At 41.7% G+C, this 25,796-nt stretch overlaps 1 protein-coding gene across 1 annotated transcript; it reads right to left on the reverse strand.

Annotated features, from left to right (window-relative positions):
- Positions 1 to 902: 902 nt before the first annotated feature.
- Positions 903 to 22,758, reverse strand: ctnnbl1.L (catenin beta like 1 L homeolog; the record flags this gene model as incomplete). The annotated part of the gene is given in 15 exon segments (NM_001095808.1): positions 903 to 1,220; positions 2,422 to 2,494; positions 3,601 to 3,738; positions 4,056 to 4,136; positions 4,273 to 4,370; positions 5,113 to 5,294; positions 7,733 to 7,881; positions 8,589 to 8,647; positions 9,207 to 9,279; positions 9,700 to 9,791; positions 10,215 to 10,308; positions 21,303 to 21,400; positions 21,554 to 21,693; positions 22,068 to 22,174; positions 22,597 to 22,758. Coding segments are annotated over 15 exon segments (1,635 nt in total), but the record flags the coding sequence as incomplete, so codon positions are not given.
- Between the last annotated feature and the right edge of the window lie 3,038 nt (positions 22,759 to 25,796).

Genomic DNA, 25,796 nt, shown 5'->3' on the forward strand with positions numbered 1-25,796 from the left:
TTTTGTGTTTACAGTAGAATATCTAAGTCTCTCTCTGTACTTAATTGCTGATAAACAGGGGTCAATAACTGTTCATGGCTTTCTACACACATAAAAAATGGAAACTCTCTCTCTCAGATATTAGACAGTTTATACCAGGTGTTTGGAGTTTTTAAATGTTGCGGTCACTGCTTTTGAAAAATGACAAAGGACATTTTCATCAAAAGGAGCCATAAGAAAGGGGGGGAATATGTACTAGCAGCTCATAAAGCAGTAATTTGCAGAAAAAGTCACAGTGACACTAATGTGACATAGGCCTTAGAATCTCCCTACAAATCACACTTTTTCAGTGGTTACGTTTGTCCCCAGCGAGCAATTATCAGACTGCTGCCATAAGATCAATAACCTCCAATTCAGGGAATCTTTAGGAGCACTCCTTTTGGCTGATAATAGCCATCTGATATATTGATTGCATCCTTGAAGAATTTTATCTGTGTACCAAAGGTGCAGCCTGTCTACTTGACTGCTGCCTCTGCCAGCTATTGATCTGAAAGCCAAACAAGATCTTTTAAACAGCAGCGTCTGGCAATTGAGTGGCAGGAAAAAGAGCCAATGAGGCAGTGCTTTATTCTTAACACTGGAAAGCACGCAAATATACAGCTACAGCATCAGAATACAGGCTGTAAATATGATCCGACATAAGGCTTCACTTACTGTCACAGGAGTGTTAACCTGTCCGCTGCCCTTTGGATCAAGGCCTAGTTAATTCCAGCTAAAGCTGCAAATAGTAACCGCAGGGAGAGACTTCCATTGCAAACTCTCCCCTCTTCAAGAACCAAAGACATACTAATCTTTTTTGTTTTAGCAACCTCCTGCTAAAGCACAGAAGGAATGCCTCAAACAACAGAAGAAGGAAATGACAATTATTATTATTACTGTACTTTATATAAAAATACCAAACATGGCCATTTGAATGGCATCCCCTTGGACACGCGGTCAGATCACAAGAAAAAAAAAAAATGACAGAAGGACGGGAGATTAGGTGGGTTGGAGGATAAAATGGCGAATCCAAATGTTAGAAGTTCTATTTACATATAGATTCCTCAGAACAAGGTATTTATGGTACATTTCTTGAAGGGTTCCTGGTAGATGTTATAGAGTCTCCAACAGCTCCTGAATTCGCTTTTGCTCACTCTCCCGGAATTCTTCACTCTTCCCATTGCCAATACTCTCGGAGTATTCTACAAGATAAAAAATAAGCAGAGAAATCAAATACTGGGAGGAATTACAGACCTCCTGATTTGGGAAAAACCCAAAGTCATGAGATGCAAAAGGCAACTTCTTGGAAGGTCCGTCCTTTAAGCAGTATGATTTCCCACAAACCTTGTACTTTCCCCTGCTGATACTTATGACTTCTGCTATTGTTTAATATCACCCCAAGCCCATCTATAATTCCTGGCACTGTTGCCTTACCCCCTGCATATAACTCTTTTCATGCCTCTTCCCTCTACTCTACATAAGTAAGTCCTCCTTTTTTTTTGAAAGATTTTATTTATTCGTAATTTTAACAAGAAAAAAGGGAAAGAGAGGAGAGAGAAAGGGAGAGAGAAGAGAAGAAAGAGAAGAAGCGGAGTCTCAAGGGTCGTTGAGAGCGGACAATGTCACAAAGTACATCGTTCAGGTCAAAACAATTACACTTGTAATACAATACAGTTATATATAAATCACATTGTTAAGCTTGGGCTGAAACCCAAGTTCCCCAAATCTCATCAAACTTTTTAGGACATCCCCTCGTAATGTAAATCATCTTTAGCTTTGAGAGAGAGTCATTGATTAACTGTTTCCAGAAGGTAAGGGTGGGAGCAGACATCGACTTCCACTGCAGCAAGATCGCCTTTTTGGCATAATACAGTGATTGTAAATAGCACAGTCTTTGGTATTTACTCATAGTACCTTCTGTTACAATACCCAGTAGACACGTAAGAGGAGAACATATGCCCGGGAGATCCAGAGCTGTCGCCAGGTATAGCGTTACAGCACCCCAGAACTGCTGGATCTCTGGGCATTCCCAGAAGACATGGAGATAAGTAAGTCCTCCTTAATTGTTCCATTTCGCTCCTCCCTATATTCCCCTCTCGGTTCCATATAAACTATACAGCCTCTCCCTCGTTCATTTATATAAATCCCTGCCCCCTAGTTCCATATGTTACCCCACATTGATAACCCCTAATTGTTCATTTTATTTCTATTAAGCATAATCAGTCCCTTATAATCTCCTTCGGATTCCTAAAGCCACCAAATAATAAACCCATCCCTTATATTTTCTCCATACAGAATATACTAAAGTTTTACAACATGATCTGATAGAGGAAAAAGTACAAGGTACAAAAAACCCAGAAGGCCCAGTGCAGCATGTGGATAACTAAATCCCTAAACACTTACCTTTTAGGATGTGTCTCATAATTTTCACAGAGCTGCCTCTCATGTTTAGAATTTGCAGGACTCTCTGGCGAGTCTGGAATCAAATGCAAAAGAAATGTAACCAAAAGAGACAAGGGGAGAAAAAGGAAATCACATAACGTGAAGACCAAAAAGTGAGCAGTGCAACAGCAAGCTGAAAAGGGGTGAGGAATGAAAAGAGCAAAGCAGCAAACAGAGGGAGGGATGATAAGCAAACAGGAAACCACAGGCAGTGAGTGACTGCAGGCTGAGAATATCCACAAGAAGGCGGATTATTACAAGGGAAACAAACTGGAAAGAAAAATACAAAAACAGCTGCGGTTAAGTGATCAGAGGCAGAGCAAGAGAGAGCCGCAGAAAGCAGATATGGAAGGAAAGCAAACAAAGCCAAGATGCGTGGATTAGGCACCATGGGTTAGAAATACTAAGTGCCAACATACTAAAAAGCAGAACATAGGCCAATATCACTATTAACAACTGCCACAAAGCATCTTAAAGCTTAAAGTGATACAGACAGTTATTTAAAAAAAAAAATTATTTCAAAATATTACATGTACATTAAAAGCTACCTGTAGATTGGTCTGTTATTTGAAGTTCCTAAACCTGACTGTTTGGCCAACCTCATTGTCCCTTCTCAACCGGGGGAGTTTGTAATGCTAACAGACTACTGCTGCACAAATATGGTAACCCCCTCAGAGGAACATGGGGGATTAGATAGGTCATGTAAAAGCATTGTAAAAATATTTTTATGATATTATAAACACTCTGTAAAGACAATATAAAAAATGGTTCATTTCTGGTGGCAGCATTTAATCTTAAGTGTACCACTACCCAAAGTCAAACATGTTCATCCATTCCATTCTCAGATGGTAAATATAAACCATTTAATGAGACTACCATCATAAGGGATGGAAGTCCATTAGAGCTCTACTTATACATAATCTAGGAGACCAAAACTGAAGGACAGTCAAATTCCAGTCGCTTATTATAAGAAGTTCAGTAATGTGCTTCCTCCCAAGTATATGGATCTTGCTGAGATTTACCAATTCATTGTAGCCTGAACTAATGTCCCATTGCAGATTTAGTATAAAAAAAGTGTTATAAAAGTTATTGTTCCCCAAAAATAATCCAAGAGCTGCGTGGTTGCAAAAATCAGCATACCTGTGGAAGGCTTGTGTTACAGATCTCTGCTGCGACATAACACAGGAGCTGAAGCAGGAAGAGGCCAGCATCCAGTCTTCGCAGGTAAAACTCCTCCTCAACGTCATCATCTAAAATCTCACCTCGGCGCACCATATCCTGCCAGCACAACATATTTATTGAGGAAAGGTAGCAGAACACAGAAAATGGAAGGAAATTTTTATTTAACAGGATGGGGGGGGGGCAAATGAGACAGGAGAAAGTATATCGTAGTTGGGAAAAAAAAAAAAGACAGCAATGGCAGATGTAAACAAATGGAAATCAGAAGTGTAAAGCAATTAACATTTCAGTTGGATAAAAAGATTTGCTTCAAGTTTGTGAACAAAAGTTAAATTTGATGAAGAGAAACTGATTATTAGAATGTGATGGGGCATGCTTAAATTCCGAAACATTAAGATATGAATTAGTCCACTAACGTGTTTCTCTCCTTCTATCTTCTTGTCGGCCACCCGTACAGCCTCCAGGTATTTAAAGTACAACTCCATGAGCCGATCCACCTGAGTGAGAATCATAAGGCAAAGAATGAACAAAAGATGACGTGATCTTAAAATTGCAGCCCCGACAACTCCATGCAGAGAAACGATTTCTGTGCTTGTCGCAGGTGTAGGTAGAACTTTCGCATTTCTCACTAACCTTCTCGCAGTCACTTTCTGTGAACTTGCTGAGAAGCCGTGTCCTCTGCTGACCTCTCAGGTTCCGTAGTAGTGAGGCCAGGATGGAGCATACATGTTCTGTATGAAGAGCAAAGAACAATGAAACATGCACCAGGTATCTATTGAGGGAGGTGGAGCATCTTGTTACAATGCTGCTACATACACAAAGAAAGTGTAAATAACGTAAAACAGACTGAAGGCCTGAAGGCATAATAGCTGAATATATGGATGTATATTTATTATTACACACATCATTAAAATAATCAGCATTGCAGAGCAGCACACAATCTGTAACCCCCACTAGGAAGGAGGATTATGAACCCATATAGAATGGCTGCCTTAATAAAAGGAACAATAAACCGCTAACAAGGGGGGGCAGACTTATGTCAGGAAATTTTCTTGGTTCCTTTCTCTCAACGTCGGCTAATCCCTTTGGTTTAAGCATATTTGTGCTGCTAGCGAAGCACCGTTACCCTCAATATTTTTCCACAGTTAGAGATTAGCCTCTGTGTATTAAACTGGAAAGCCGCCAGTGTGCTGCCTGGAAATGATACTCAGCGCTTAGCTGAAGTTCTAGGTAGACTAATGTCAAAAGCAGGGTGGCAAATAGCCACTTGGAAAAATGACAGATGGGTCCTGAGAACTTTTAATAGTGGGCTAGTGCCATAGGCAGATTACAGACAATTCCTCTATTCTTACTATCCAGGACGACCCCAGTATGTTTTTAAAGCTAAAGAGCTAAGGCAAAGTACTGTCAGGTGATGCCAAAGTTTTGAAGAGTGGGCACTCTCAGCTTCCACTGCCTTCACTAGTCTCTTACCCTCGTGCTCCTTCTCAGAGACACCCGTTTTCTTCATCTTTTTGGGAGATTTCATGAAAAGAGGAAAGATGGTTCGAAGCCCAAGGATGTCCACAAACTTGTGACAGTTATCTGTGCCCTCTGGACCGATCATGGCATGATCTAATACCCGCAGTGCACTGCAACGGGACATTTTCTTCTCTCTGAAACAAAACAGACCATATGACAAACAGCACTAAGACTTATCCAAAATGCATTTAAAGGGGATCTAAACCCACATGGAATATTAGTGTAAAAATGCAAGTGCTCAGTGAAGCATGATCACTAGAGGTTGTTGCTACCAATGATGCTGGAATTTGCTATTCAATTAAATATGGAGGGCCTGAAATTGCCCCTTCATTTAAGACATATACAGTATGTAGTGCCATCTCTTTAAGAACTGCTTTTCTATTTTTTCTTTAATTCTTTTTGATTTTTGTATAAATGCTAATTTCCTGCTGGGTGAGATCATAGCCCATGATTAAGTACCCCTATGGGTATGAAACACGTAGAGCTCACGGAGAGGACAAGTATATTTTTAACTTTGATTAATAAAATTAAAAAAATATTTCTTGGCTTTGTGAATTCCGGACAGCTCTGTTCTTTTTGTCGTATATACTGTTTTGCTGCTCCCTAAAGCTGGGGGTCTGGTGCACCTTGACCACATCAACTACTAGCTGAGCTATTTATATTATATTCTGGAGCACCTTGTTTTCTCTATTTTTCTGAAATTGTCCCTCCCCAGGGAACCATGCTAGCAGCAACCTATTTGCACTTGAATACTAACTTTTCAACATAAATACTTTCTTGGACACATTCAGTAGTAAAGCTGGAAAATTCAAGCTGATGTCTCTAGTACAAGTTCTAGCTAGCGATGCAAGACTCCTGCACACTCAGAAATGCATCAGGAGGGGTTAAACTAAAAGCAAAAATAATGTACCAGTCTTTTTCCACTGTTGATAAAATGTAACAAGATATTCATTTGAAAGATACAGGGGATATTAAAACTTAACTTAATAAAGCTCAGACCAGCAGCAGATACAACATGGCTGCATATTGCACCTAAACATTAATTTATACAAGAGCTGGGATAGGAAACCAGCGACCATCCAGATGTGACTGGATTACAACTCCCAGTATCCCACGACAACTAAGCAATATACCCATATAAACCAAACCATTGAGAGGACATCAGACAGAGAGAGCCCAGACACTATTGGGATCCTTTACAACCTCCTTGTTAGTGTGCAAAAATGCGTATTGTGTCCACACTGTGTTCTTCTATTGTAGAATTGCTTCAGGTTTCTGCACTCTGTTTCCGAACAGATAGCTACAACTCCTCCCTTGAACATAATCCCTAACTTGTGTGTTATTTTTTTTTTTTTAAGTGGTACAAGGTGCACAGCACAGTCAATACCGAAGCCAGAAGTGCTGCCTGAATGAGCACTAAGGGGCTTGTTCTCCTGTCCAGGGGAATAGTAAGTTACCGCTTGTAACCTGAAGCCTTTACCAAAAGAAAAACCTTAACATTTACAGTACCCAGCAGATGCTTAAGCAATTTGCTATTACTGAAAAAGAAAACAAACAAACAAACAAACAAACATGTTCTTCTGTGTGGTGTTGGTAAATACTGTTAAGGCTGTTTGCACAAATATAATTTATAGAAGTAAACCCTAAAACTGAATATGGCTAAAATGTCATGTTTTATATACTGCACTTATTGTACCAGCCTAAAGTTTCAGCTTGTCAATAGCAGCAATGATCCAGGACTTCAAACTTGTCACCATCTTGGAAAGTATCTGCGACACTCACATGCTCAGTGGGCTCTGAGAAGCTGTTCAGAAGCTAAGCTGAGGGGTCATCGCTAATTAACAAGCAAAAAAATTAGGTTTGCGTGTAATATAAGCTGATGCTACAAGGTTGATTATTAAATTCTGATGCCAATTGCACTGGTTTCTGTACTGATGTATTAATTATCTGTATTAATTACTAATCAGCCTTATATTATATTGTGACATTTCTATTCTATGTGTACTGTATATTGTGTGTGGGTCCCTAAGCTCAGTAAGTGACAGCAGCACAGAGTCAATCAGCAGAAAAGAAGATGGGGAGCTACTGGGGCATCTTTGGAGACCCAGATCTTTACTGCTAAAGGGCTGTGGTTGCCTCAGACTGGTACAGAAGTTCAAACATAATGTACAACATTTGTAGCCTACTTCTTTAGTTAAGCTTTAGTTCTCCTTTAAAAATACAATTTAAATACTATCCACCTGTCACTGCTACTTATAGTGAAATAATGCAAATGTACTGCATACTCAGACAGAAGCTGAGCAGTTGTCAACAATCACATCCAGTCCAGGCAGCATGTTTACCCATATATCTTTATAGGAAAGGGGTGGCAGACAGATTGGGTTTACTGCGGTTTCCCATCCGACTACAAAACGGTCTTACAATTGGCACCCACCAGTGAATTATTAAATCACCAGTGTAAGCTATACAAAACTATCCCAATGTGACTGATAAAGAGTTGGTAAAGGAGTTTATTTTTTTTTCAATGCAATCTAATGCAACTGTAGGTTTTATTGTCCCTTGAATTTCTCACCTGAGCATTAGGTTCATCAGCTGCAGACCCTCTCCCTTCAGGAATCTGTCTCTGTTGCTGCTGAGCATTAGACAGGAGCAAAGCGCATCAAACAGATTCTCCATCATCTCCTGCTCTTCTGCAGTTCCTGGATCATGGCGCTTGAAAACCTATCCCAATGAAAAAACCTGTTAGGAATATGCATGTGTGAATGTGCTACTCCTTCAATTAGCACAGAAAGACTATCCACCAGGATTTGGATAAAGCCATTTGGCCTATACAGACTATGCTTGGGCAGTTTAGTCTAAATCAGCAGATTTATTTATCTAAATATTAAATATAAAACTACAGTAGGCTGCAATGCAAGGGACTGTAGTGTTTATGGGGCAGAGCTGGTCCCCAAGTTAAGTTTAAAACTTCCATCCAGTCACAGGCATGCTGACAGAGCGGGACACCCTGAGGCCAAACCACACTTTGCATTTCTCAGAGGATAAATGCCTAATACACCCCCAAGATGTCATTAATATTATTGGAAACTTCAGTCACAGAAGGGGTTATGACCCAAAACATGGATGATATGCATTTCTGGGGCAATAGTGAGTGTTCCACTAATTGACAAATCATGAAGTTAAATTTAATGATTACGTATAAACCGTTGCTTGTTAGCTGCAGAGATGAGATGAAGTGAGAGGACTAATAAATGGCAGAGAAAAGGGAGATACAGTCACTGTAATTCAGGGTCAGTAAGGCGGGAGGTGGACAGTGACAGGCAGTGGGTGTACATTGACATTCTCTAGTAAGAGCTGAGACAGCAGTCTGCCATTGTGCTCTGAGTAATGCCAAGGTGTGAGGGCAGGCAGGGGCGGGAGGCACTCACCGACAATTGCTGAAGCAGCACATCAATTCCATCCAGCTCCCCTAGTAGCTCTCGAGTGTCTGAGAGAGGGGGGGGGGACAGTCAGAGAAGAACATATCCATCAGCAGAGGGAATCAATACATTGTGATGGGGGGGGGGGAATGGTACACAGTAGAGGATAAAAGAACAGTGCAAGCAGTATGGAAGCAAGGCAGGGTCAAAAAAAAACTGGATTACACAACGAAATTTATAAGAGAGCATTGACAGATAAAAAAAAAAAGTCTCAAATAAAAAGTGAAAGGGGGCAGAATAAAGAGTAAGAAATGAGGCTGTAGCAATGACTAAAGAAAAGGATGAAGGGAAAAACATGGCCAATGCAGTGATGGCTGGTGAAAAAATAATCACAAATGTAACTTTTTAGGTAAAAAAATTCAACCTGTTGCATACTACAGTGCATTGGGTAAGATAACTGGTCTAAATAAAAATTATTCCATTTAGAATATCAGTTGTTTCAATAGGTTATTATTAGGGATGCACCGAATCCAGGATTCGGCCTTTTTCAGCAGGATTCGGATTCGGCCAGATCCTTCCCCCTGGCCGAACCGAATCCTAAAATGGGAGGTTAGTAGCTCAACTCACCATCATTATTCTGTAAAAGAATGGCCAAAATCTCACTGCAGTACAGCTTGTTGGCATCAAACGGCAACTTGGCCTGAAGGGGAAGAAAACATTGACGTATTGAAAGTGCAACATCAACACCAGGAACAAGAGAATGAAATAACATTCCTACAGAATGTAATTTAAACATAATATTAAGGGAATTAAAAGAAATGCCAATGTAGGGATAGAAGGCAAAGAAGGGGGGAAATTAACCCCTCCCCCAATAAAAAAAAAAGGAGGCGACAAGTGCCTTCAATAAAAAAAGGAGGGGGCAAATGCCCCACCAACTGGGAAAGGATGAACACCTCCGAAAGATGGGGTTGAGGCAATGGAGAAAGAAATCAAATAAATAGTTGAGAAGAACGGACTCAAAAATTAAATAATGAATGGGCAAGCGTAAGGTGCAGACAGGCACAATAAAATTAGGAGAAAGAGGCATTTGCAGAACAGTATTTACATCACATTAACCAACCTTCAGCCTTTTCAGCAGCCAATGGAGGAGTCCCTGCTGTGAAGCGTCTGAGCATATTTCAGGGCGAAATTCAGTCATATTCTCAATTATTGCTATGGTAAGAAATGGGAAATGGGAGCAAGCACTCAAATATGAACAAACAGATGCATCGAATATTTCCTCGGAGAGTTGGTTCTGGAGCAGAAGCTTACTTGCTTGCTGCCTGAATTAAAGGCCAGTTAGCTTAATATTTGAAGATTCATTTGCAAACCTGTTTTATCTTCGAAGTAAAGCAGGAAGATTGATCTAACAGTGTTTTCATGTATCTGTGTTTTACTATGCACTATACACCCAACTGACTGGCATTATATTAATACATTAAATTGAGATAATGCTCAGTCACATGAGAGAAAACAGAGGGGATTGCTAGCAGAACAGCTAACTGAAAAAGTTTTAAGGTTCTGCTTCACTCAAAAAGATGATGATTACTTTAAACATTCTTCCAAAATCACAGGTATGTGTATCAATGTTCATACCTAAGGAATTGTGAACTCCATCTGACTCCTCTTTCACAGATTCATCCAGACGTTCCAGATTTTGTACAATGAGAGCAACAACTTGGCCCTCCAACTGAAGGAGAGAAAGAAACAGAGTGTGAGGCTGTGGGCAAGTGGGAAGAATAGAGAATTCAATGTCAGAAAGTTAACAGCCGTTGTCGAATCCTAATTAGTCTGAGGCCTATATAACCTCTGAACTCTGGTTCATTTCGATACCATTTTCTATTTCTAAAGCATACAAGTCAGGTGAAGATGAAAATAGTTTTTCTCTTTTTCCTTGCAGCTTGGATATTTTGCTTATGTATGCAGAAGAAAAATAACAAGTTTGAAGGCTAGCTAATAGATAAGGTGGAAGATGAATCTATAAACAATATGTTATGGTACAGTCTTGGGCTTCGAGGTTACTTAGAATAAGAACTAAAATTATTTTGAAAAAAAAGTAATCTATGCTGAATGTAACCAATCATGTATGGCTAATATTTTCTATGCTGATGTGATATTATAAAGATATGTGCAACAGTCAAATTGGTAGAGAATTCTCCCGAGCTACTGAATGCTTTTGTATTCTGTGCTTGAATAAATTTCCTTCTCTGATTGAAACTTTGTACGGGCAATGTCTGTATCATTGGAAAAGACACTTACACCGAGGTCCAGACCCAACACTGTAGGGATGACGTGCCTAAGAACAACTGGGTGGAGAAAAGTCCAGCGTGTTCCTATAATGGGGCTATTATAAATGGAGGAAATGGGAGCCTTAGAATTCTTATAGAATAGGGTTTCTGCTTGTGTTCTCCTGGGCTGATCTCTCATGACCTCCAGTGCATGGGAACACAGGAAAAAATGCAGCCCTGTATTTCCGATGTGATTGTACTTAATGTGGTGCAGGCAAGCGACAACGCAGGTAGAGCACATGAAAAAGCAAGAAAGATACAGTGCAGGCTCGTCTTTAAGAGTCTGTAAAACACATGACCTGGAGGTGGGCATTGAAAGTACTGTTTCTATTTTTGCAGATGATACTAAATTGTGCAGAACTATAGGTTCCATGCAGGATGCTGCCACTTTGCAAAGTGATTTGTCTAAACTGGAAAACTGGGCAGCAAACTGGAAAATGAGGTTCAATGTTGATAAATGCAAGGTTATGCACTTTGGCAAAAATAATATAAATGCAAGTTATACACTAAATGGCAGTGTGTTGGGAGTTTCCTTAAATGAAAAGGATCTAGGGGTTTTTGTAGATAACTCGTTGTCTAATTCTGGGCAGTGTCATTCTGTGGCTACTAAAGCAAATAAAGTTCTGTCTTGCATAAAAAAGGGCATTAACTCAAGGGATGAAAACATAATTCTGCCTCTTTATAGGTCCCTGGTGAGGCCTCATCTGGAGTATGCAGTGCAGTTTTGGACTCCAGTCCTTAAGAGGGATATAAATGAGCTGGAGAGAGTGTAGAGACTAAGTGCAACTAAATTGGTAAGAGGGACGGAAGACTTAAATTATGAGGGTAGACTGTCAAGGTTGGGGTTGTTTTCTCTGGAAAAAAGGCGCTAGCGAGGGGACATGATTACACTTTACAAGTACATTAGAGGACATTATAGACAAATGTCAGGGGACCTTTTTACCCATAAAGTGGATCACCGTACCAGAGGCCACCCCTTTAGACTAGAAGAAAAGAACTTTCATTTGAAGCAACGTAGGGGGTTCTTCACAGTCAGGACAGTGAGGTTGTGGAATGCACTGCCGGGTGATGTTGTGATGGCTGATTCAGTTAATGACTATAAGAATGGCTTGGATGATTTTTTGGACAGACATAATATCAAAGGCTATTGTGATACTAAGCTCTATAGTTAGTATAGGTATGGGTATATAGAATTTTAATTAAAAGTAGGGAGGGGTGTGTGTATGGATGCTGGGTTTTCATTTGGAGGGGTTGAACTTGATGGACTGTCTTTTTTCAACCCAATTTAACTATGTATGTAACTATGTATGGACATAATATTGTCAGCAATACACAGAAACTTGTTTTCTTTATCAAATAATCTTTGCCCCACTATAGGAACACAATGCTCATTGCAGCTGCTTGCTGGCATAGTTTTATGTTATCTTTCTGTACAGGGGAATTTTCTGGTCCTGCAGATTTGGACTTAATACAGGGATTTTTTATGTTCCCACGCTGTTCAGGCTTAACCTTAATTCCTTATAATTTCTGAATTCTTTATAACATGCTTTATTATAAAATGTAATGTGATATCTGTATGAGAACACACTTACATAGTTAAATCGGGTAGAAAAAAAGACCAAAGTTCGACCTTTCTAAAATGAAAGCCAGCTTTTTACGGAAGCCAATAGCCTTACACATTTCACCTCTCTATACGTCTTGTAATATAAATGTACCAGTTGTAAAATATGCATCCAAGGCTAACCTGCCAAAGCTTTCATTTAAGTCAATGGAGTTGCCATATGAGCTCGGTAATGATTTTCATCAGAACATGCAGAAAACACACGACACATAATTCCGTTTATCGATCGAGCTACTAATTATATTGCTTGTAGCTCACTTAAAGCTGCATCTAGTGGATCAAATCAGTTCCCCAGAAGATAATAATAAATTAGAAATGGATCTTACACTACATTGCCCATAGTGTATTTCCAATCTTCTATATGTCTGACATTCCCATTATATTGATTAGAAAGGATTCATTACAGAGACTGCCCTCATTTTCTACTAGCACCTCAGCCTGCTTCGTGGATGTTTTTTTTCCTGTCTCCCTTTTATTCGTAAAGAAATCATTTGGATAATGATTTAGACATCTATGTTTTAATTCTGTCTGAATATACAGTTCAGTTAATAAATGCAAGATCCTGCAGACTGGTAACTTCATGATAATATTCCGAGAGTGGCAATGGAGAGCATATATCCTGTCGGGAAGTCAGTCCAGTGATATGGTGGGCAAGTATTAAAACTGAAATAATTCAAATTGCAATGTACTAGCACAGTAGTAGTTTTGAGTGTGGGAGTGATAATTAGCATATTGTGTGAATGCGATAAAACAGATGTCTGGAAGATATATTCACCAACATTGGTATCCATACTGCTGGGGCTGACACAGAACAGTAACAAAAAAAATTAAAGTGTTTGAAAATATTGAAAATATCATGTAGTGTTGCCCAGCACTGGTAAAACACTACTATAGTTCATATAAACAAGCTGCTGTGTAGCAATGGTGGAAATTGAAGAAAAAAAGACTATATGGCACAGGTTAAATAGTGGATAACTGATAACACCATTATGTTCTACAGAGTTTATCTGCTATGCCTTTTCTCCTTTGAATGGCTGCCCCCATTGCTACACAGCAGCTCATTTATATAAACAATAGTAGTGTTTCTGAAGCAAACACAGCAGTTTTAGCAGTGCAGGGCAACAGTATCTTATATTTTCATTACTTTAAAACACTCATTTTTTAATGTTACTGTTCCTTTAAAGGGGTTATTCAACTTTTCTTTTTCCTAAGTTTTTATTTTGCATTACAATTTTAAAATAAAACAGATAGGAGCAGCTCCTATATTTAGAAATAGAAGGAAGAATAGATTAGATAGATAGAGTGAGAGAGAAGAGGATTTCGAGCTGGGGTGGGTGACTGTGAATTAGGGAGCACTAGGGTAGTGTCAGCTTAAGTAAGACCCTCTCGGTAAAATTCCTATATTATTGGGCACTCCTAGAAGATAAAATACCCACCGGTCTCCAGGATTTGGGACACTGGAACGAGACACCTGGATAGATCCTGGCTAATCTTTGTGGGGTGAGTTATACGCTATTAAGGAATTTGATCTGTATGTATCTGTCCCCACTAGAGATAGTAAGCTGGGGCACTAAAGGGTTGTTTACCTTTAAATTACTTTTAGTATGATATAGAGTGTGATAGCCTGAGACAATTTGCAATAGATTTTTAATTTTTTTTTTATTTGTGGTTTTTGAGTTATTGAGCTTTTTATTCAGCAGCTCTCCAGTTTGCAATTTCGGCAATCTGGTTGCTAGGGTCCAAATTACCTTAGCAGAGTAAGAGAATAGAATAATAGAATAAGTAATAAAAAGTAATAAAAAGTAGCAATAACAATAAATGTGTAGCCTTACAAAGCATTTATTTTTAGATGGGGTCAGTGACCCCTCATTTGAAAGCTGGAAAGAATTAGAAGAAGGTGCAAATAATTCAAACTATAAAAAATAAATAATGAAGACATAAGTAAAAGTTGCTTAGAATTAGCAATTCTGTAACATATTAAAAGTAAACTTAAAGGTGAACCACCCCTTAAAAATTATACTTCTTTTACTAGGTAAAAATAGGATTTATTTACTCACCGTTAAATCCGTTTCTCTGAGTCGATAGGGGGACACAGGAGACCGATGGGGTAAAGCACCATCCTTCAGGAGGCAGGACACTTGATTGACAGATCAAAAGAGGGCGTGCCAGTACTCCGGCTTTACCCCTAGCACTTCCTCTTTTACCTCAGTTGGTACCCAAAATTGGCCACCAGGCATAAACAAGGTAGAACAGAAAAACTATTGCAACTTTAAACTATGTACAAGCATGAACCGGGTGGGAAGTCCTGTGTCCCCCTATCGACTCAGAGAAACGGATTTAACGGTGAGTAAATAAATCCTATTTTCTCTGACGTCTCAGGGGGACACAGGAGACCGATGGGGACTTACCAAAGCAGCCCCAAAAACAGCAGGGAGGGCAACGGAATTTGTGAATGCTCGCCATTAGGCTTGCACCACTGCTTGCAGTACTTTGCGGCCAAATGCCGCTTCCGCCGATGCAAACGTATCTAGGCGGTAGAACTTTGTAAATGTGTGAATTGTGGACCAGGTTGCTGCTCTGCAGATCTGTTCCACCGAGGCAGAGTTTCGCCAGGCCCAGGAAGCCCCCATTGCCCTTGTGGAGTGTGCTCGAATTTGAAAAGGCGGTGACTTTCCTTTCGCTATATAAGCTCTTCCTATGGCTTCTCTAATCCATCTTGATATCGTCGTTTTGGATGCCATTTGACCTGCACGTGGGCCTGATGGAATTATGAAAAGTGAATCTGAGCATCTAATTTCTTGAGTACGTTTAACGTATATCCTCAGTGCTCTAACAACGTCTAACCCGTGCAATCTTTTCTCCTTAGCATTCTTGGGATCCGGACAGAGAGATGGTACAACTATTTCTTGATTGATGTGGAATGAGGATACTACTTTAGGTAGAAATGACGACTTGGTGCGAAGTACTGCTTTGTCTTTATGAAACACCAAGAGTTGAGGATCACATGAAAGCGCTGCTAGCTCCGATACTCTACGTGCAGATGAGACAGCTACTAGAAAAACTACTTTCCAGGTAAGCCATTGAAGGTCAATGGCAGCTATGGGCTCAAACGGAGGATCCAGAAGTGCTGTGAGAACTACGTTTAGGTCCCAGGAAGGTGTTGGACTTTGACGCGGTGGAGCTATATGAGCTACTCCTTGAAGAAACTCCTTGACCGTGTTGTCCAAGGCTATCTTATGCTGAAAAAGCAGTGACAAAGCAGAAATCTGAACCTTAAGGGAAGCCAACTGTAGTTTCATATTGAGGCCTTTTTGTAGAAAAGCTAGGATAGATGGTATAGAAAGAGACCCAAAGTCTACGTTGTTATCTTGACACCATAGCCAGTAACTCTTCCATATCCTGTGATAAATTCTAACAGACACTGGTTTCCTTGCCTGAAGTAAGGTAGCAATCACTTCCTCGGAAAACCCCTTCCTTCTCCAGATGGACTTTTCAATAGCCATGCCGTCAAATTGAATAGCATTGGATTGTGGTGATGAATGGGACCTTGCCGCAGCAGATCTGCCCTGCGAGGTAGAGGAATCGCGGCGTCTGCCGACAGATCTTGTAGGTCGTGAAACCAAGTTCTTCGTGGCCAGAAGGGGGCTATCACGATGACCAGTAGGTCTGATTGACGTATCTTCTTGAGAACTCTGGGCAGCATGGGAACTGGTGGGAACACATATGCTAGATCGAACCTCCAAGGTTGTGTTATGGCGTCGATCCCGTATGCTAGAGGGTCCCTGTACCGGGCAAAGAATCTGTTGATCTTGCAATTTGTTCTGGACGCCATGAGGTCTATCTGTGGTATTCCCCATTTTTGAATCAGCTGCTCGAACACGTCTGGATGAAGCTCCCACTCCCCTGGATCTATTTGGTGTCGACTGAGAAAGTCCGCTTGCACGTTGGACACCCCTGGGATGTGGATTGCTGACAACTGCACTGAGTTTTGCTCCGCCCAATGGACTATCATTTCGGCTTCTTTTAGGGCACCCTTGCTTCGGGTGCCTCCCTGACGATTTATATATGCCACTGCCGTGGCGTTGTCGCACTGTACTCTGACGGCTTGTGCCCTCAGTTCCGACGCCCAGTTGTCTAGTGCCAGTCGGATTGCTCTCAGTTCCAGTAGATTTATTGGCATCTTGGTCTCCTGTAGCGACCACCTTCCTTGCGCCGTATTTCTCTGCCATGTCGCTCCCCATCCTGACAGGCTGGCATCTGTTGTCAGAATTGTCCATTCCGGAGTTGCCCATGACTGGCCCTTGGTCAATGTGCTCAGCCGGAGCCACCACTTGAGAGAGGACTTGGTCTTTTGAGACAAAGGGAAGGTTTGCATCAGAGATCCCCTTTTCCACCATCTTAGAATGTCTGACTGCAAGGGCCGCAGATGAATTTGGGCAAACGGTACTGCTTCCATAGTCGATACCATAGAGCCTAAAACCTTCATGGCTTGATGAATCGTTGGGTGGGGTGATCGGCGTAGATTGGCCACTTGCTTCTGCAACTTGGCCTGTTTGTCCTGTGGCAGAAACACCTTCTGTAGGATTGTATCGAATTCCAAACCCAGAAAAATCATCCGATGGGATGGATATATCTGCGATTTCTTCCAATTGATCCACCAACCGAATTGTTGTATTATTCTGGTTGCCTGGTTTAGGACCACCTGGGCTTGTTCTATCGAATTGGCCTTGAGGAGGAGATCGTCCAAGTATGGAGTTACTGATATTCCCTGGAGTCTCATTGTCGCCGAGGTCACCGCCATTAACTTTGTGAATACCCTTGGTGCTGATGACAGACCGAAGGGTAGTGCTACAAATTGGTAATGTTGGTTGCGGAATGCAAACCTCAAGTAACGTTGATGTGGCAGCCAGATTGGAACATGCAGGTATGCATCCTTTATGTCTAGGGACATGAGTAGTTGATTTGGTTCCATCCCCCGGATGACAGACCGCAACGTCTCCATCTTGAATTTTACCGTTCTGATGAACTTGTTCAGGTCTTTGAGATCTAGAACAGGCCGAAAAGCTCCTTCTTTCTTTGGAACCACAAACAAATTGGAGTAGAAACCGTAAAATTTCTGATGAGGGGGTACTGGAACGATTACACCCGTGTTCTGAAGAGTCGCAACACAGTTGTAAAAAGCTTGAGCTTTGTTTGGATCTGTGGGTATTGTGGACATAAAAAACTTCCTGGGGGGTGTAGTCCAAAAATCGAGATGATACCCTTCCGTAACGATTTCTGTTATCCAAGATTCGGAGGTGTGCTGAATCCACATTTCTCTGAACTGTAGTAGTCTGCCCCCTATAGCCCCCTGTGGCCCCAAGGGGCTCGCCCCGTCATGCTGAATTGGGTTTATCTTGAGTGGGCTTGCCCTGGGACTTATTTGATCTCCAGGTTGGCCTGGACTTGTCGGAGAATCGATTACGAAAATTGGACCTGCGTGGCGAGGTTGAACGTTTTGTTTGTCTGTTGCCTTGGCCACGAAAAAATTTTCCTCTGCGAAATGTATTAGCTGACCGGGCCTTCGATTGGGGAAGGAAGGTACTCTTGCCTCCCGTGGCCTGGGAAATGATCTTTTCCAATTCCTCGCCGAAAAGACGTAGACCCTTGAATGGAAGTGCGATCAGCGACTTTTTTGAACTAAGGTCAGCTGACCAGTTTTTAAGCCATAGAGCCCGGCGAGCAGCTACCGCTAAGGCGGAGGAACGTGCCGCCAATTGAGCAGTGTCAAGTGTTGCTTCGCTAAGGTATGCACTGGCTTCTGCCATGTCGCGGGCTATGTCTATAAGGTTTGCTCTCGATGTCCCATCTTGCAGACCTGATATAAGAGATGTGGACCAGGTTTCCATAGCTCTACTGACCCATGCTGTGGCTAGTGCGGGACGCAGTGCTGAACCTGATGCTGAGAATACTGCTTTTAAGAATCCTTCCATTCTTTTGTCCGTAGGGTCCTTAAATGCAGCTGCATCCGTAACCGGTAATGTTGTATTTCTGGACAATCTGGAAACTGGTGCATCCACCATAGGTGGTATTGCCCATTTATCTACAGTCTCTTTTGGAAATGGGTACAGCTTAGAAAACTTTCTATTAGGTTGAAACTTTTTGTCTGGGGTATCCCACTCATCTTGAATAACTGCCACTAGTTGATCATGTAAGGGAAACTCAGTGGTGGATTTGCGCTGTCTTTTAAACAGACCTTTGGGAGCAGTTTGCTGATCTGTAGGTGGATCTAGCTTCAATGTACTAATGACAGCTTTTATGATGGCTTCAACATCATGGTGGGTGTCCCTATCAGTTCCTCCTTCTTCCTCATCCTCTGACTGGGAAGAAGAGGACAGAATTTCTCCCTCTTGTTCAGATTCTGAATCTGATGCTTGTATGGCTGCAGCTGGTGGTGAAAGAGATTGTATGCGTTTGGAGCTTGACCTTTTACGTTTATCACCAGACCCTTCCTGTGACTTAGACATAGATTTTTCAATAGACTCTACTATAGATGAAGCAATAGAATCAGCAAGCGAGGGTAGTTGCTGTAGTGAAGCAAGTGACTGTGACAATTGAAGCACCCATGATGGTGCTGACATATCTGGCAGAGTTCTGGTTGCAGGAGTTTGGACAACACTTTCTGGAGATAACGAACCAGCTTGACCCCCTTGAACTTGTATGGGTTCTAAGGGTGCTGGCGGAGCCTCAACCCCAGGAAGACAGGACCTGCAGAGCTGTTCTGTTTGCCCCCCTGGAAATTTGGACTGACATTTAATGCAGGCAAGATAAGTTACCTGTGCCACCCCTGCTGCTGTTGGAGTTCGTCCACTTGCCCGGGTAAATAGTCCCCCTGTCCTACCTTCTGCCATATTTGGTGAGAAGAGGTAGGAGTGAAGTCGGAGACTGGTGGCACTCGATATTGGTGTATTTTACTTCACCAAAACCTTATCCGGCTGACCGCGCTGACAGAAACTCGCTGTCCTGAGTGCGCTCCAACAAAATGGCCGCCGCCGTACTGGCGCCGGCGTCATGAGAAGCTGCGCACTCCTGTAGCAAGATGGCCGCCGCAGTAGTGGCGCCAGCATTAAGTGAATGCGCACGCTTCTTGCGCTGCTCCTGTAGCAAGATGGCCGCCGCATCCACTTCTCCCGGTATCTTAACGTACCTGAGAGGAACTCGAATCTCGGCATGGCGCATGTAGAGCTCAGCAAGGCGATAGTATTTCAGGCTGAGTGGGTAACGGTTAGCTACCATTCCTTGCGGAACGACCGTGGTGCATGGACCCCCCACTGAATGGACCTCATGGGGGAAGGTGTCCCTTAACCGTGAACTAATAAAAAACGGGAGGAAACTCCCCTTACCCAGCCATGACTGTGCTTTCCGGCCAGAGTCCCTGCTCCCCCCGGGGAGTAGGTTTCGATCTGGAAGGCCGCTCTTTATTGAGCTACTGGCCCCGGTATTGATTTATTCCAGCGTAGGGGGTTAACTTTCTGGGTGCAGATAATTCTGGCCCAAGTATAGCCCCTGGTGTCAGCGCTAACCGCTGACCGTAGAATATCTCTGTTGGGTCTCACTAGAGACCGATGGGTCCATCCTCCTGTGGACAGAGGACACTTGAAAAACTGAGGTAAAAGAGGAAGTGCTAGGGGTAAAGCCGGAGTACTGGCACGCCCTCTTTTGATCTGTCAATCAAGTGTCCTGCCTCCTGAAGGATGGTGCTTTACCCCATCGGTCTCCTGTGTCCCCCTGAGACGTCAGAGAAATGTTATTTCTGGATTGACATCCCCTTCAACTGAAAATATCATAAGTTACTAAAGAAAGTATCCAACACTATCTGCTTTGTGGGAATTTCATTCAAAACTATGCTGTGACATAAACAGCGAACAAGACCTGGAAATTAAGTTAAGGGTTTGCCTACCTACTAAGGGGTATATTTATCAAAGAGTTAAGTTAGAGATCGCCACAGTCGTCTAGAGTGAAATTCCGACACTCTACATTCATTTCTATGGGATTTTTAAGAGTATTTATCAATGGCTGAAAGTGAAAGTTCATCCTTTGATAAATACACCTTTCAAAATCGCATAGAAATAAATGGAGAGTGGAGGAATTTCACTCTAGAGGACTGTGGCGATCTCTAACTTCACTCTTTGATAAATATACCCCTAAAGGTGGCCATAGACGCACAGATAATATCGTACAAAAAAAATTTTCGTCCGATATTCGTTGCGTGTATGGTGGAAAAAGAGCCAACCGATATCGGCAAAAGACTTGGATATCGGTCGGCTCGTCGATCGGGCTGGACGGAAAATTTTGATCAGGTGCCTTTGAAGGGACCCAAAAATCGCCCATTGTTAGTGCTGAATCGTTAGATACAGGTAGAATTCTATTGTTTCTTCCCGTATATCTACCTGTATATCTGACGATTCAGCTCTACACGTGTGTATTGAAACGAACGATCTTTCTTGGAAAGATCTTTTCCAAGAAAGATCGTAATTGTTACTTCTTTGGCCACCTTAAGTCTCAAAAGAGTATGCCATCAGCTATAACATAACTGCATACCTAGGAACCTGCTTATAAGACCATCAGATATTACAACTTGCTTATCACACTAAAAGTTAATGTATAGTTTAATTAAAGCTTAAGACCAATAGTTTTCCTCTCTCATATGCAATCTTGAGCACTCCACTTCTCCCCTTCATTCCAGTGATGGACAAATAAGCAAAAGGAGAAAGGAAAGATCTACATGTTACTTACCAGTGCATCTATAAGGACCTGGGCACCCTCTTCGCTCTCATGAAGCGTGTCAATATCTGTTAGTTCCTGCAGCAGGTCAACCACAGCAATGCACACATGTGGCAGGCTAAGGAAGTAGCAACAAATTTGTGCCAGAATAAGGGCAAAATATGCAAGCTTGCATGAGCACACAAATAAGCACTATACCCCATGCACCAAAAAGTGACAAACACACCCAAGATTAACTGATTTATAGACTTATGGAAGGATATCAGTATTTTCATGACTTAACAAGCCAAGTAAAGACTGCACAGCATTGAGCTCCACAAGAAGATGGTACAGATCTGGTATAGTGGCAATAACATGCATCTCTTGGATTATATCGTTCAAGTCTAATTCCGACTCCATGAACCTAAAAGAAATGAGGAAAAACTGTAACATTTTCATTTTGCAGGAACAGCATTATACAAAAAGGAGGCAAGAAACCTAAATGCAGAAAAGCATGGGGTCTAGGGAATCCAAAAAATCCCCATAAGGTTCCGTATATATCTTTCTTTTCAAAAAGAGGTTGTAGGTGTCGGAAGGAGTGAAGTGTAAACCAGAATAGGTACAACATTTATAGTAGGTTAAGGTGCAAGGCATAAATAATGGGTTACAGGCAAGACTGGGTCAGTGGTTTATATTTATATATTAAATACACAACCTCCACACTATTGTTTGGATTATATATAGACCACATAAACAATATACAGGATATAAGCAATGTGCTGTACGTCTAGGACCTACTTCTCAGGATTGTCTGGGAATTTGATACGCAGTTCTTGGTTCTTGTAGGATCTTTTCTCAAAATTCAGGATCATTCTTTTCATTGCACTCTCATCCAGTGTTTCACTCTATGTCAAGATGAGATCGGACAAGTGAATTGCTACCCAACAGATGGCTGATGTTAAACATTCCCTTTAACAGCTGCCAACATAACACCACATCCAAAGCCAATCATTATACTCATTACCAAAAGTATTAAGGTTGCCCGGAAACTATCGCCTCAAACAGTAAGTCCAGTTGTGTTCCTGTGCAGTCAAACCTAGCGGCTACTTTTGCAAAGGCATGATTTAAATCTGCAATCATTCCTTTCTGTCCAAACTGTAATCATACTGGACATGCTACTTGACTGCACATGCAACCCTATACTAATCTCTGCCTCTATTCCATAGTGCAGCAAAAGAGCAAAGTTTATTCTCACTAACCTTTTGATACATGCATTCATCAGTGGTGGCACAAAAACTTTCCAATTAAACTGCAAGTGCTCTCTCACCTCTTCCTCATCATCCCCTATTATATCATCCATGTTCCTCTCCTCATCTGGAGGTAGCCCCCTTTCCTCATCTCGATGCCAGTTCCTCCCTCCTCTCTCTTTCCTCTGTGGTCTCAACTCTTCTGGTTCATTTTCACGCCCTCGTTTTGTGCCTCTGTCCGGCTAGATGGAGAAAACAAAATACTATAGATATATATAATGGAAAGATTTGGAGCAAAAGGCATTTGGTTAGAGTAGTGAATACAGGTATGAGACATGTTATCCAGAATGGATCTTTCTGTAGTTTGGATCTTCATACCATAAGTTTACTAGAAAATTTTGTAAACATTAAGGAGCAGATGTATTAAGGGTCAAATATTGAGGGTTAATTAACCCTCGATATTTGACTGGGAAATTAAAATCCTTCGACTTCGAATATCGAAGTCGAAGGATTCTGCGCAAATAGTTCAATCAAACGATCAAAGGAACAATCGATTGTTCGATCAAACGATTAAATCCTTGGAATCGAACGATTCAAAGGATTTTAATCCATCGATCGAAGAATTATCCTTCGACCAAAAAAAGATAGCCAAGCCTATGGGGACCTTCCCCTTAGGCTAACATTGACTACGGTAGCTTTTAGGTGGTGAACTAGAGGGTCGAAGTTTTTTCTTAAAGAGACAGTACTTCGACTACCAAATGGTCGAATAGTCGAACGATTTTTAGTTCGAATCAAATCGATTCGAAGGTCGAAGTAGCCCATTCGATGGTCGAAGTAGCCAAAAAAACACTTCGAAATTCAAAGTATTTTTTCTTTTATTCCTTCACTCGAACTTAGTGAATGGGCCCCCAAATAAACCCAATAAAAGCTAAAATATGGAATGCAAAAGCAGGTGTTCATTGATTGTATTGTTTGGTTACCTTGCTAAATAAATGCATGCTGCTCTATTAACCCACATCTCTGTTGGGGAGAACAATTTTGGGGGTCAGCTGAACAGTTTGATTGATACAGAGTATGCTAGTCTGATATACCAGGGAGGAACGGCAAAGCTTAGACTTTCATTTTAGGAAAACGGTCAAGAGTAGAAAGCAAAGTCTTTATTTTTGTTGGACTATATGACAACATCTGAACTAGAAAAAGTGTATGGCTTGCAATGTCATCCCCGTTCCAAAGGCAGAAATGGAAAAAAAAATTAAATCAAAAGTTAGCTTAAAGGAGAATTCAATCCTAAAGTTAAAAAAAATATTCTACCCCCCTAACCTACATAGAACCCCTGCCTCCAGCCTAAGTGTTACCCCGGCAAATGCCCCTGTTTTACGTAGCCCTTGGTGCAGATTCAGGCATCGGAGTTCACAGGCGCCATCTTCTTCTCTTTGGAAATCTTTGGAATGAGACCGGTGTGGCGCAGCGTGCGCAGCAAACTGATGGAAATTGCCAAAGCACCAGTCTCCTTATGAAGATTACCGAAGCGGCTGAAGATGGCGCCTGTGAACTCCGATACCTGAATCTGCACTGAGGGGTAAGTAAAACGTTAGAGGCATTTGCGAGCGGGGTCTATGTAGGGTAGGGGGGTAAGGGTTTTTTAACTTTAGGGTTTCATTTTCCTTTAAGGGAAAGTCAGACAAGCAACATAACAACATAATATCATGTGCATATACAAATGCTTGATGTAAGCACATTAGGTACAATAAAGGATTCTGTGGTTCGGCAACGTATCGGATGAATAATGACAGCTGTGCGTACAACTCCTAGCCAAAAACCCTGATAATATTCTAGGTGTCATTTACAACCACAGGTGCAGTGAGTAGGGATGGGTGAATTTTTTTTGCCTTGTTTCGCCACAAAAATGACGCCCATAGACTTGTATGTTGCCACAAAAAAATTGGCCCTGCTTAGAAAATTTTTTTTTGACGCCCATAAACTTTAATGGGCATAGGCAACATTTCGCCAGCTGCTAATTTTTGGCGGAACGAAATGGGTCAAATTCACCCAAGCCTAGCAGCGAGCAAAGTTCAATTCTTCCGCCCACAAAGCAGCAATTTTTCCCCTCAGAATTCTAGCTTTGTTGCAGTCACCAGGGGTTTAGGCTAATGCGTTAAGAACAGTGCTTTAAGGCAGGCACTTTAACACCAATAGTTGGTTGGTGTCGTTTACAGAGTGAGTGGCATGTGCACCCTATTCATTCGGTACTACTGTATCTCCAGGGTTCCCCTGTATCAGTAGGCACCAGGGTTGCCAGGTTGGCAGTTTTTCAGCCAAATTCGGCTACTAATTTAAACCACAGGCGGGGTTTGAAAGTACAAAGTAGTACGGATTTGGGCTACTTTTTTGGCCTTTGGCTAGTTTGTACTTTGGAAACCAGCCGAAGTTTTTTTCTTGCCCTAATGTGAGGAGCCTGCGTCTCCCAATGCATTTTGGGTAATGCAGTTTTTGTTTGTGAATTTGCCGACTGCTACGCTTAATGTAAGACTACAATACCCAGCATGCAATGGGACTTACGAGTGTAGAAGTCGGGAGTTACCAGATGTTGGGCTCTGTACCCCAGTCTCCTTTCCCTCTTAATCAGTCTCACATTTTTCCTGTGACTTACCTCAATTTCAGACAATTTTGGGGCAAAAATCTGTTGGCCACCAAAATGTCTGAGCCGTTTTACCATATATTTATTGAAATTGTTTATGTATTGGGGCTATGAGGCCCCTATACTCCTTGGCCATAGTTACGCCCCTGGTGACAGGTGAATCTGTCCCATTTTGCTTCATGGAAAAATTTATGAAACTGAAAATTTAAAATGTTTAAAAAAAAGCGTATTTTCACATATACTGATTTATTTTTTAGACTTTTTTTCCCACTGCACACATTATGCTATGGTGGGGCTACTTTTGAAGTGTCTCTTGGCTGGTTTTGTAGCTGACTGTGGCTGGTTTTGAAAATTAGACCTGGCAACCCTGATAGGCACAACTGGGCTTGTCCAGAACAGGAGGCAGCAGGGACTGAGCAGCACAGAGCACAACTATATACAAATACACGTGGCAACGTTTGACACAAGTATGGGATTGTGGGTGCAAGTCTCTGCTTCATGCTACCGACTGAATACAAGCAGATTCCTCGGTTAGCGAGCTCACCTGGTACCGCAACAACTCCGCCACATCCATCTCTGCCGCTTGTATTCCCAGCAGCACACCGCCGGAAACCAAGCGACGCACTTCCGGGTTGTAGCGCT

This window comes from Xenopus laevis, chromosome 9_10L (genome assembly GCF_017654675.1).
Source record: "Xenopus laevis strain J_2021 chromosome 9_10L, Xenopus_laevis_v10.1, whole genome shotgun sequence".
NCBI lineage: Eukaryota > Metazoa > Chordata > Amphibia > Anura > Pipidae > Xenopus > Xenopus laevis.